The following is a 12,987-nucleotide window of genomic DNA, read 5'->3' on the forward strand; positions in this document are numbered from 1 at the left end:
AAATAGAGATTTTTTTTTTTAAATTAAAAGAAACCAAATTTTCCACGCTCATGCTATCCACAGCTGCAGCCCATTAGAATAACAGAAACTCTCAGATATTTTCACTAAGCAGGTCTGCCCTATGGCTCCTGTGCAGAACATCTCTGCAGCACAGAGCTGAGACAATTTGGGATTACTGGAAACAACTCTGGGCGTCACTATATAAAGTTTACCTGGACTCATCACTTTTAAACTAACATACCAGCCCCAGATCAGCAGACCACTCTGCTTCTTATGCACACCATCCCATTAACCAAATTATGTTTCAAGCAAAAGCCTCCTATAAAGCTACAAGTATGTTGTGAGATTCTTTCATTTTTAACAGCACTATTGATTCTTGGGGTTATTGATTAAAAATTACTGCTGAACTAAAATTTTATATATTTTATGAAGTGGGACACTTTGCATCCAGCCTTAAAAGCCTAAAATTTTAAGCCCCTTGTCCTCTGCACTAAAAAAATTAATCTCTTGCTGCTTCTGTTCTTCAGAGTCCTTGACCAAAATCTGAAATTTTGTTCATCACCACTGTTCATATGTATGTTTGAATCCCTTAACCTCATCCATCTCTGTCTCCAGGAGACAACTGCAAAGATGTCTGCTCCACTGTTCTTCTTGAGAATCATTTGTTACTCAAGGTTTGCAAAGTTCTTTGAAATATTTTAGTACTGAGGGTACTGCCCAGTTCCCTATAGACAGCCAGATCTCTCTCAGGAGACCTATCAGTGTGGTTTAAACATTTAGCTCTCAACTGATATAAAGATGCAGATAATCCTATTTAAAAGGAGAAAAAATAATATACATAATATACATTCTGATGCTTCAGAACAGAACACCTGGAACACCTTAATCAAAATTACTGGAACACCTTAATCAAAATTACCAATTGTGACAAGCATTGATACAAGAATTGTACCAATGCTTCAAGCATTCTGACTGGAACACCTTAAAGAAAATTATCAATTGTAACAACTCTAGCTGCAGTTAATACTTCCTTTAATTTGACAAATTGGAAGATGTTTTGAATCAGTAACATATGTTTGTTCTTTTCTAAGTGATTAATTTTCTGTATTTAGGCAATAATTACCCATTTTACTAAGCTGCTTTCACAAGTCTAAGTTCATGTAATGCTGTTTGGGAAATCAAAAGACATACCAGTGCATCACCTAGATGGAGAAACCCAGGAATACCTGCAGGGCACTTCCTGCTGCCAGTGGCAGTGATTTAAGGGAGCTGCTTGAGAGGTGGTGTCCTGCACCCAGGGAATTCAGATACTGCAGAGGGGCTGGACCTCAGCAAGGTTTTCTAGTCTAAGGATAAAACTGTCTGACATGAGCCTAAATCCTTTCTTCTCCCAGCTATAAGCTGTTTCAGTATATTCAGCCTGCCACGAATTTTGTTAGCGTTCTCCTGAGCTCTGCAGGCAAGCTATGGCATTTTTCTCCTTTTACTCCCAAAACAATAGCTTATTTACATACTTCCCAAAGAATAAGACACCCTCCCAATGCTGATTAAATGCCAGACGTTACGTAGGAACGCAAAACCCCCGGACTCTGAACATACTGCTACAATGGAAATGTGTGAAAGTAATTTTGTTCCAGTTTCGTCTCGTGGGAATGTAGGCTCATAAGCATCCAATTAAAAATAATTCTGACTGATCAAGATGTGTTTTAGCTTTACATGCTAATGTGGTAGAATGTCTCTGGAACATGCCTGTGATAGATTTTTACCAGGGTGGGAGGAATAAAGATTATCATAGAGAAAGAACATCACTCTTTCAGTTTTTCCCCCTTCAATTTTGTTTTTTGTACATGAGAATGTTGGGTTTTGGCAACTTGGGCTGTTTTGTACTATTTTGGTCAAATCACCTGGGGAACTTGTGGAGATATAATTTTTAATGGGAAAATTCCAAATCAAAATGCAACCTTTTCAAGAAATTTGTAAGGCAAACAAATCAACAAAATCCTGCAGGGCAATCTGCCTATAACTTCCATTTTTTATGCCAAAAGAAGCCACTTTGATCCGCTCAGCTGACACAAGACATAGGAATTCCCTCTGCTACTTCCTCCTTCAGGTCCAAAAGCTTTGGCTGGATTTGGACATATCTTTTAGGAGAGCATCCAAACTCATTTAAAGACTCCAATCTAGGGAAATCCAAAGCCCTTGTTAAATTATTCCAGTGACTCACACACCATGTTAAAAAAAGATGGACCAGTCTCAGCTGGGTTTGCTCTCCAGCTACTGGAGTACATTGTGCTTTTGCACAGGACCACAGAATCTCCTGAGCTAGAAGGGACCCACAGGACCATGGAGTGCAGCTCCTGGCTCTGCACAGACATCCCAACAATCCCTCCCTGTGCCTGTTTTCCAAACACCCCTGGAGCTCTGCCAGCCTCAGCTGTGCCCATTTCCTGGGGAGCCTGGGCAGTGTCCAGCATCCTCTGGGGGAAGAACCTTTCCCTGATATCCAACCTAACCCTCCCCTGACATACCTTATTAAAGAACCCCTTATTGAAGGATTTATTTACCCTCAATCTTCCAAATAATTTAAGGAGTAAACTCGTAAAAATGCCATAGAGTACTTCTGATTTCTTTCAAAGTCAACCTGGACCTTTTATCTAGTAGCATGATCTATGTGCATGGAACTCCACCAGCTTTATGAAAATATACCTTGCTTTCATCAAGTTTAGACAATTATATTTTCATATCAGCAATCTCTCCCCTTCACTGATCACTCCTCCTCTAAAAACTATTTTTGATGCTTAATTTTCAATAGAGCAGGACTTAACAAATCAGTGCAGAGGGTTTCCACTAGACATGCACACACTTGATAAGCATCCAGTTAAACTATATTTGAGACCTGCAAGCCAGGGAATTCTTCACCCAATGAATACCCACAGCATTGATTTTTTTTATCTCACTGGTTTCTTGATCATTATGCTGTGCAGTACAAAGATGAATAATCACTAATAGAATTATTTATAAACAATTCTGCTCTGCCAAGTCACTCAATGTTGAGTGTAAAGTGATTCTTCCATAATAAACAACTCTAAGCCTTCAATAAAATTACAAGCAGCTGACTAAAAATCACAATCACAAAGCAGTAAGAAATTATATTCTTTCAACAGACCTTTGACCTTTTTTCTTTTTTTTTGTAATTCTATTTTTTCTCCTAAAGAAAAATTATTACATGAACTGGATTTTGGGGAAATGTTGCTCCACACCAACACAGCATCCAATAACAAGCCTCATCTCCTGACCTGTGCCAACAGCTCTGAAACTGAGTCCCCACAAACCATCTTCCATGGAAGCTCAGAAAACAGAGTTTCCAAAGAAATTTACAGGCCCCTGTAGAGAAATCTCAGCATATGGTTATTAACAAACCAGCCTGAATCCTTGAAGAAATAGTAATGCAGTCTGATTGTCTTTTTTCCCTTTGTCAGTTTTCACTTGTTCTTACTTCTATTCACTTCTTAAATGACTTAATTAAATTCTGTCAGCTGCTTCATGGTGTGCCTAAGATTAAAGTTCAAAACACATCATAACCACTGAAATCTATGACTATTGGTTGACTATTACAGCAACTCACAGCCCTGGGCAGGCATTGAAAATAAAAAGGAAAACTGTGCATATTAAACTCCACAGGAAAAAGACCACCTTCGAGACTTTAGGTTAAAGTGGTAATGGCAGCAGTTAGAATTTATCAATGGCACAGGTTATCCTAATAAGACAAAAAAAATGTTAATTGTCACAAAAATATACCATTTCCAACTCTGACATTAAAGGCTGGAGAAATTGTGCCATATGTTTTATTAATAAGAACAATTTCCCAACCCACCCATAAGGATGCTCTCTGATAATGCAGTGACATTGCAATCCCTGAATGGTACCAATCCTGTTCTCATCAGCCTCTCTGCTTGGCAGGATGCTGAGCAGAGATCACTGTTTGGGGGAACAGAAAGGAAAAAGAGAAGAAGACCCACAGATCATTGGGCAAATGCCAGCTTTAGAAGCAAAATGCAGATTCTTATTAAAATATCCTGCACAAAAATAATGGGTTTAGTCATTACTGTCCAAAAAAAACCCCAAATTTATTTTTTCTTGAAAAGTGCTTAAATCTACCATTTTTATATCTATTGGAGAAATGAATTTTTCTTTGGGGAAAAATATTTTAAACTATGCTATCTACCATTCCAAAAATAGTTTTCTTCAGTGATAAATGAAGTGAAGCTGGTTCTTGCCTGTGACATATCCAGATTCTGCCATTGTCATTACTCTACTTCTAATCCTATGACAAATGTGCAGCCATTCATAAAAGCTGACAGGTTAAGCTCACAGAGAAGTAAGGATCAATGTCTGTCCTATTCCTGGAAGTGTTCCAGGCCAGGTTGGACAGGGCTTGGAGCAACCTGGGATAGTGGAAGGTGTCCCTGCCCATGGCAGGGGGTGGAATGGAATGGTCTTTAGGGTCCCTTCCAACCCAAACCATTTAATGACTAAGCAATGCTGATGTACTGAATATTTTACTTGCACTAACTTAGGGAGAGTTTTTTACACAAACTATCTAAAAACTCAATACCAACAAATGCTTAGGATTATCAGACAAAAAGAATTCACATCTGTCAAGCTCCATTTGAAAGACTATGAATGGATGCAAATCTCCCTATAGCATTAATCCATGCAAAAACCATTTAAGGTTCAATAATAAACATGTTTGCCTCATGTTTTTCCCCAGCTTCCCTTCCCTCTGACAGTCAAAGAAAGTATGTCAGAGTTGCAAATGTTTTAGCTGTTTTGGAGGATGATACCTTGACACCTTTCCTGCAGTGTCAGGTCAGTAATCCATAACAGGACAAAGGACTGGGATCCAGGCCCTATGCCCCAGCACAGCTCACACTCCAAGAAAAAGGAACTGGCAACTGGATAATGAATTCAAATTGGCTTTAAGCAGCACTTCAGCATCAGGTTGCAGCAACGAACCATTTCGGGTAATTAGCAGCATTTCTCAAAGCTAACCTCCAAGGCCCTGATCCTGCTAAAGTGGAACATTCTTAAATGAATGTAATTGTATATTTCCATTGACTCTGATGACATGGGAGAAAGAGGGCTACAAAGCTGATTCTCCATACACTTCAGACAATGTGCCGGAACACTTCCAAAAAGGAGTACTATAATCTTAGGAAATACATTTTGCTGTTTAAACAAACCTAGCATTAAGTAATAAAAGATAAGCAAAATGGGTAAACTGAATGTCAATTTGATATGGTATTTCTTTGTCTTTTATATCTGCGCAAAACCTCCCTAATTTGAATTAATCCATAATAAATTTTACCTCTACTACTTTAAGATATATTTACCCAATTTACAAGGCTCAGCAAAGCTGTATTTCCTTTCACACACAGCATCAAGCTCACTATGAAACTAAAACTGTCCATAATTTGTTCAGCATCCCAGAACTAATCATTGCTTGTTAGCTGCCTCTTTGCTAGTACATCCACTAAGCCAGTCTGCCTTCAAAAGCAATTTTCCTGAGCTTGACTGCAACCCAAAGAGGTTTAAAACTAAAACGGAACACACATGAGCATTAAAACATCACACAATGAATATTCAATGCAATAGGAAACAGTAAGACTGGCAGAACATATCTCACATCACAAAGCACAGTTACTGCAATAAACAATATATGGCACAGTTACAACAGAATTATTAGATATTAGGAATTTCACATCAGAAACCCAGGCTCAATATTTATGTTATGCTAATGCTGTGCATAATAAAATGGGTATTGTATCCATTATGTTTCTAGAATTTGCAAGAGACCGAAAGCAACACTGGCACTAAATCCCCATGAATGCTGCCAGAAGAACTGGTGCTGTGGGCTTGCTCCCTGTGGGATACCAAAATATGTGCTGTCTTGCATTCCCTCTTCCCTGCTTTAACCACTGTTGTCTGTCCAGTAAGTGTGGGGCGTGGTGTGCCTGTGTGACATGTCACCACCAGGATCTTACACATGTCCATGGCATATTGAAAACCTTAGAAACACAAAATGGTTTAGGCTTGAAGGCACCTTAAGGACCAAGTATTTCCACACCACTTTACACTATCCCAGGCTGCTCCAAGCCCTGTCCAGCCTGGCCTTGGACACTGCCAGGGATCCAGGGGCAGCCACAGCTTCTCTGGGCATCCTGTGCCAGGGCCTCACCACCCTCACAGCCAGCAATTCCTTCCCAAGATCCCATCTCTCCCTGCCCTCTGGCACTGGGAAGCCATTCCCTGGGTCCTGTCCCTCCATGCCTTGTCCCCAGTCCCTCTGCAGCTCTCCTGGAGCCCCTTTAGGCCCTGGCAGGAGCTCTGAGCTCTCCCTGGAGCTTCTCTTGTCCAGCTGAACACCCCCAGCTCTCCCAGCCTGGCTCCAGAGCAGAGTTGCTCCAGCCCTGGCAGCATCTCCGTGCCTCCTCTGGCCTGGCTGCAGCAGCTCCAGCTCCTTGTGCTGTTGTTCCCAGGGCTGGGGCAGCTCTGCAGCTGAGCTCTCACCTGAGCATAGGGGCACAGGGGCAGAATCTTCCCCTCCCTGCTGCCCACACTGCTTTTGAACATGTTTCATCCAAACATTAATATATTTGCACATTAAGTGTACCAAAATAGTAATGAAAACCATAATTCCTTGATAAGTACAAAGTCAGGGAACACCATCTGTGGGTATCAGAGCATCATTAAAGAGCTGCTGCTCAGGGCTAAGTTTTATATTCTTTGCCAGGAGCACTGGATGGGAGGGTGGTGATTTATAAACCGCTGTAATTAATTATCCTCTGCCTTCAGTAATTTATAAATTCCATCTCTTCTCTAAGCAGGCTAATCATAAAATAAAACACTGCAGTACTCAATACAGGATGGATGCATGGATTCACACAAAAAACTTTTGACACCTCCATTATGCTCTTGTATTTGATGCTACTTATAGACCCAGACATGAAAGTTACCTGAGCATACAACTTTCCTAATCATCCAGTACCAAAACGACAATAGAGCATCAGCCATTAAAAACGGCTACCTCTGTATTTTTCCAGCAGCAATTTCTATTTCAAATCCTCTGTTCTCCTTTCTCAGAAAAAGAAAACCTGCAATGAAAATCTGCGATTTTGCAATCTTCCAGATTGATGTATTCTAATATATCTCAACTGATGTGTAAGTCCCATTTGAGTAAGAGATAGTAGTAAAAAATTTCTCTGTCAGTTTTGGTACAAGGAATAACTAGATGAACTTTTTTGCTCTAAAACCTTCCCAAGCTTATTACATGAAAACACATATAGTATTTTCAGTGCTTATTTTCATCCATAGAACACCTGAAAGATGCAATATCCTCGGAGAGCATTTAGTCTCCCAAGGATGATTTTGTTAACTTAATGTGCAGTGCTGTCACTGTACAGAATTACCAAAATTTCACGGCAACAAGCTGGGAGAATTACACCATTTCTTTTACATTTTCAGGATATCATTCCTACATGCAAAACATAACATCTTACAGAAGATTTTAGTGTGGACTGCCCCTATTATTAGTATTCATTTTTAAATAAGCCTTTGAAATTGCAGGCTTTTGACTACTTTAATACCATATTCCTGTTCCAAATTAATCTGGAGAATGCCCCTGGGACAGCTAGATTTTCATCTCCTGTTGAGATCTTCAGAGTAATTCTCCATCATTATGTACTACTATAAAATTTTTTCTTTTGTACAAAAAGAGCTATTTCAGCTTGCATGCCGTATTTTCTTCCCTTGACAATCAAGCTGGTTTTACTTATGTCTACTGTGTGGTCTCTTGCTATTGTATGCTGGCTTAGCTGGGAAGTTGCGTTTCCACCCTGGATGCTTTCCATGTTCTGATCAATTTTGTCACGCAATTTTTTCCTTGTTTTCCCAAAGCTTTTAGGATCTTGGTTAATACATTTAATTATCCACAGCATCGACAATGAAATAGTAAAACTTAAAATTTTACTTGGAGTAAACAGTTAAGAGAAATCCTTTGGATTTGGCCAGTAGGACTTACTTTTAAACTCACCCTTTTTACAGTTTCTGTAGAGAATCTGTAATTCTGTATCACAAACAAGGATTGTATGTTGTCATTTGGGGCTGATGGATTCTCATCATTCTATATGATTAAAATTGATCAGATACAAAAAAACTGGGGATCCTTCTTTATTGTCAGTCTCTGCTCCCAAGTAACAACTGACAGAAGAGGAAATGGACTCAGCTTGTGTCAGGGGAGGTTTAGGTTGGATATTGGGAAAAATTTATTAACCCCAAGGGTGGCCAGGTACTGGCACAGGATGCCCAGGGCAGTGGTGGAGTCCCCACCCCTGGAGGGCTTTAAAAGCCGTGTGGATGTGGCACTTAGGGATGTGAGTCAGGGGTGGACTTGGCAGTGGCTGGGAGATGCTTGGACTCGATGAACTTGGAGGGCTTTTCCAGCATAAACAATTCCGTGATTAACTGCCATAAAAATTTCCTGGACTTGAGGGAAAAGCTCTATCTAATTTTCATTCTTGAAAAGCAATTTATATAGACAATATTACAAATAGAACAATGGGTGTCAAGGAAGTATTAGACACTTGCATGTACGACAACTTAAATCTCCGCACTAATTCCAAACAAACTATGCAACTACAATGGAAGTTTTGTGAATCACAGCTCATGTTCTTATGTCAAAGGCTTTGGAAATGGATTAAAATACTTTATCATAAAAAGCATTTAAATTTTCCAAAGGCCAAAGAATTTGTATTCTAAATTCAAAAAGACAAACCCAAACCATCATTAGACTCCAATTTCTAACACACTTTTTAGAATAAACATCAAGGATGCCATAAAGACACAAACCATCCCATCAGAAATTAAAATGATTCATCAGTTAACTGAAAACATGCACAGATCAGTCACAGGGCATGCAGCATGCAGTAAATGGAGAGCAGAGGTTAATAACCTGGAAGCATAGGATCTGAGAATGTGAGAACAAGTAAAAGACAAGAGTTCCTCTCCATTGTCACTGAGGGTCGAGAAGCAATGCTGCAGCGTAGAGCAGTGGGAGTGGGGGAAATACAGTTTGTCCAAGACATACACATATCTCCGCAAGTGGCGGCAGGTATAACTGAAAGACAAGGGTAGAGGGAGACAAAACAGAAAAAAGAGGTGTTTTCCTTTAAGAAAGCTAATTCATGGTTTAACATCCCTAGCTTTTGTGCCAAGAGTCAATGGGAGATGCCAAGGAAGCAATGGAGCGGTTTGACATAAAACAACAGTTTCAAGAAACAGAGGGATCTGTTTGCCCCTGTGCCCACACACTGGTTCTGTCACTGCTGCACAGGGAACTCGGCAAGGCTCACACATTGGACTCGAGAATTTGGGCTTCTTTGGGGTGTGTGTCATATCCCCCTCCCCCCTTCCCTTTTATTTTGCTCAATATCATCTTAAGAAAAGTTTTAACCCTCTCTCAACATGCCCAAAAATTATAAATGCAGGAGACTGGCCCCTAGTTTTCAAAGGCTACCCTTAAATAAAACTGAGAATGTTCAGAAAATTTAACTGTCTTTCATGAAAACTGACACTTGACTTTAAGGAAAAAAATCACACAGAATTACTGATCAGTGTGAACTGCTCTTGCAGCCTGGGATTTCAGCGGTAGAGTATTCCTATATTTAATTCTAGTTCCTCAAACATGATGCTTAATCATAACAGAGTTACTCAATTAAGAGCTGGTCAGCTTTTCCATGAAAAACTACAGTCACTTCCATGAAGTAACTATAGAGCACATAATAAAACATTTAAAATTCATATTAAGCAAGCCTAGATGCATCTGAGTAAGAGATATATTGCCCATGCCTATACCCAGAATATCCTCCCACTCATAATGGAAAGGAAAATAAATTCATTAGAGTAGTTCACCTGCAACAAACTGCATCACTGGTAAACTCTGAAGCACATAGAAAATATAACCTCAACTACCTTTTATTATAGGGTTTGTATAGAAAATACTTCACTGCATAATGGTGCACAGCCCAGGGTGCGCCAAGTGTGATGATGTGATGATGTGATTCAGTGATTCTACAGCTGGACTTGGTAATCCTGGAGGTCTTTTCCAACCTAAATGATTCTGTGATTATAAGTCATCCACAAAGTGCTTTAAGCAACCTAATATATTGTGAGATAAAAAAGTCATCTCATGATGGTCCTACCAGGCTCTGCTGTCCTCACTGCAGGCAGGGGACATGGCTATCTCCAGGACAGACATAGCCATGGAGCGCTGAACTGGGAAGGTTTCCAACAGAGATTTATGAAACTAAGTCTCTTTTGCTGACTTTGGCAACAAACACCTGAAGTCTAGGCTCCAGCATTCTCACCAAATCAAAAAACCCCATTGTTTCATGGCTTCATAGGCAGAAAATTGGCCAAGGGGTTATGCACCCAACCACCTGCATTTCACAGTGTCTCTCTAAATCCCTACCTGACACAGTCACATGTGGCTGGAACACTCCTTCCTGAGACAAAATCATCTGTGCACCTTGGGCAAAGAACAGGACAGAAAAGTGTGCCACCAACAGCTGATGTGTGCAATCAGTGGGGCTCTAAGCCCAAGGCTGTATCAAAACTAACATCTCCCACCGCTTTGCTTTAAACAATGCTCGCTGCTGGGCTGAATCAGTCCTACCCTTGCTCTGCAAGTTGAGGAACACAAAATCCCTTCTGGCATTTCAATTGCAGATATAATAATTTTCAGGAGAGGTAGTAGCTTCAAGGAAGCAACTTCCTAAGTGTTCATGCCTTTTCTGCTTCCCTGACCACAGCATGTTCTGAGCAACAGAGGCTATTCTATTCACTCCACAGGCCAGGGACAGAGAAGATAAAGAATTTAAAGGATCCCATACTGAGGAAAACCCTCAACCCACAAGCCTCTCCTTCCAGCTACCTAGTAAGGCCATGTAATTTTTTCCAAAACCAGATTAAAGAGTATATATTAGAATGATGATGCTTAGAAGATTGAAATGGTATTATGTCCATTGTTACCATTTACTGTATTTAACCAAGCTTGTTACTAGAAACCTCCTTCCAGCCATCTAATCTTGTTAGATTTATCAAGAAATTGAAAGGACCTTCCACTATAGAATCACAGAATGGTTTGGATTGGAAGGACCTTAAAGCTCATCCAGTGCCACCCCCTGCCATGGCAGGGACACCTTCCACTATCCCAGGCTGCTCCAAGCCCCAATGTCCAGCCTGGCCTTGGACACTGCCAGGGATCCAGGGGCAGCCACAGCTTCTCTGGGCACCCTGTGCCAGGGCCTCACCACCCTCACAGACAGCAATTCCTTCCCAATATCCCATCTCTCCCTGCCCTCTGGCACTGGGAAGCCATTCCCTGTGTCCTGTCCCTCCATGCCTTGTCCCCAGTCCCTCTGCAGCTCTCCTGGAGCCCCTTTAGGCCCTGGCAGGAGCTCTGAGCTCTCCCTGGAGCTTCTCTTGTCCAGCTGAACACCCCCAGCTCTCCCAGCCTGGCTCCACAGGTTAAGTGATATCACTGTCTTTGACCCCTGTCAACGTTCTCCATAGATGGGAAGAAGAAGACTTGATCCCCTAATCACCATCGTCATATTTAGGCTGAAATGACCAACTGGATGAAGCCACAGCATGCGGTGGGAGTAAGAGGAGAAGTTTCCCCAAAATGTCACCCAGAGGTTCTGTGCCCTGTGCAGACACACACAGGTGACACAGTGCCAGCAGCACTGCCCTCCATAGGCCATTCTTATTTTCAAAGCTGAACTTGGTCACTGAAAAGTCTGATGTTAAACTCACACCAAGAGCAATGCAATCCCTCAACTCCACGGCTTTTCACAGCCACTTTGACTAGCAGAACTTACACCACATTGAAGACTTAGCATCTCTGTTATTAAATTCTCTGAAGTAAACCAGGATAAAATCAAGGCTTAAGAGCAGAGTTCCTTTAAGTCAATGCATGTTAAGAGACATTGACACCAAATTTTCACTGACTGCTTGTGAGTTTGAAATCAGCCTATTTGATCCACCAGAAATGAGGTTTTCAGCTACATCCACTTTTATATGTGACTGAAATTTTTGTTTTCTGCATGGTTTATGGGGCACATTTCTTTTACTTAACAGCAAAAGGTGATCTTCAACTACAAGGTAGTACTGAAATTTTTGACAAAACACTACTGCAAAAAATAAAGACCATCATATGTGTGTGTGTGTGTGTGTTTGTGTGTGTGTGTGTATTATGTGTGTATTATTCAGGTATTCTGTTTACTTGGAGAACAAAACTGTAGCTCACACTGTACATAAATCCCACTCCACAAGACTGTAATCTCCTCACATCAAAAGCCATCTGATCAACGTTTTGAATTCTGATAAGATAGCATGACAGTGTCAACTTCTAAAAGCTAAAAGGTAGAGTGCCCTGTTACAAAACTGTATCAGGGAAATTAGGGTGGATTTCAGTTACCCCAATCAAAAAAAAGTAACTGTTCATATACAACAATAAGTTCTCACCCTCTATTTTGTTTTTTTGGTAATCAAAATAATAAAACTCCTCTTTTGCCTTCTCACTACACAAAAATACACAGCGACCTTCAATAGAAATTTAAATTTATTACATAAAAGCTCCATATGCTCCATTAAATTTCAAGTAACAGCTATGGGCATGAAGACCACAGAACCTCCAAATTTTCAGATCCAAAGCAACAGAGGTCAGCATCAGTATTTTGGAGAGCAAAGTGCCAGGATCCTTTCTGTCTGGTAGTCCCCCATGTCTCACACTGGATCAGCTGGCACCCTTGTGATCCCAGAATATCAGCTGGATGGAAACGTGAACCAAACAACATCTTTAAGATAAGGGAAGATGTTCAAAACTGACATGCATCAAGGCAAAATACCAAATTCAATCTTTACAAA

At 40.6% G+C, this 12,987-nt stretch overlaps 1 protein-coding gene across 1 annotated transcript in view; it reads right to left on the reverse strand.

The window, feature by feature from the left end:
- The window catches only part of DYM (dymeclin), a 207,783-nt gene that overhangs the window by 80,544 nt on the left and 114,252 nt on the right, over positions 1-12,987 (reverse strand). The window contains exon 16 of the mRNA XM_085043464.1: positions 8,968-9,175. Within this exon, the coding sequence (XP_084899590.1) occupies positions 8,968-9,175 (208 nt within the window). The remainder of the gene's footprint in view (positions 1-8,967; positions 9,176-12,987) is intronic.

This window comes from Lichenostomus cassidix, chromosome Z (assembly GCF_008360975.1).
Source record: "Lichenostomus cassidix isolate B80296 chromosome Z, HeHo_3.0, whole genome shotgun sequence".
Lineage (NCBI taxonomy): Eukaryota > Metazoa > Chordata > Aves > Passeriformes > Meliphagidae > Lichenostomus > Lichenostomus cassidix.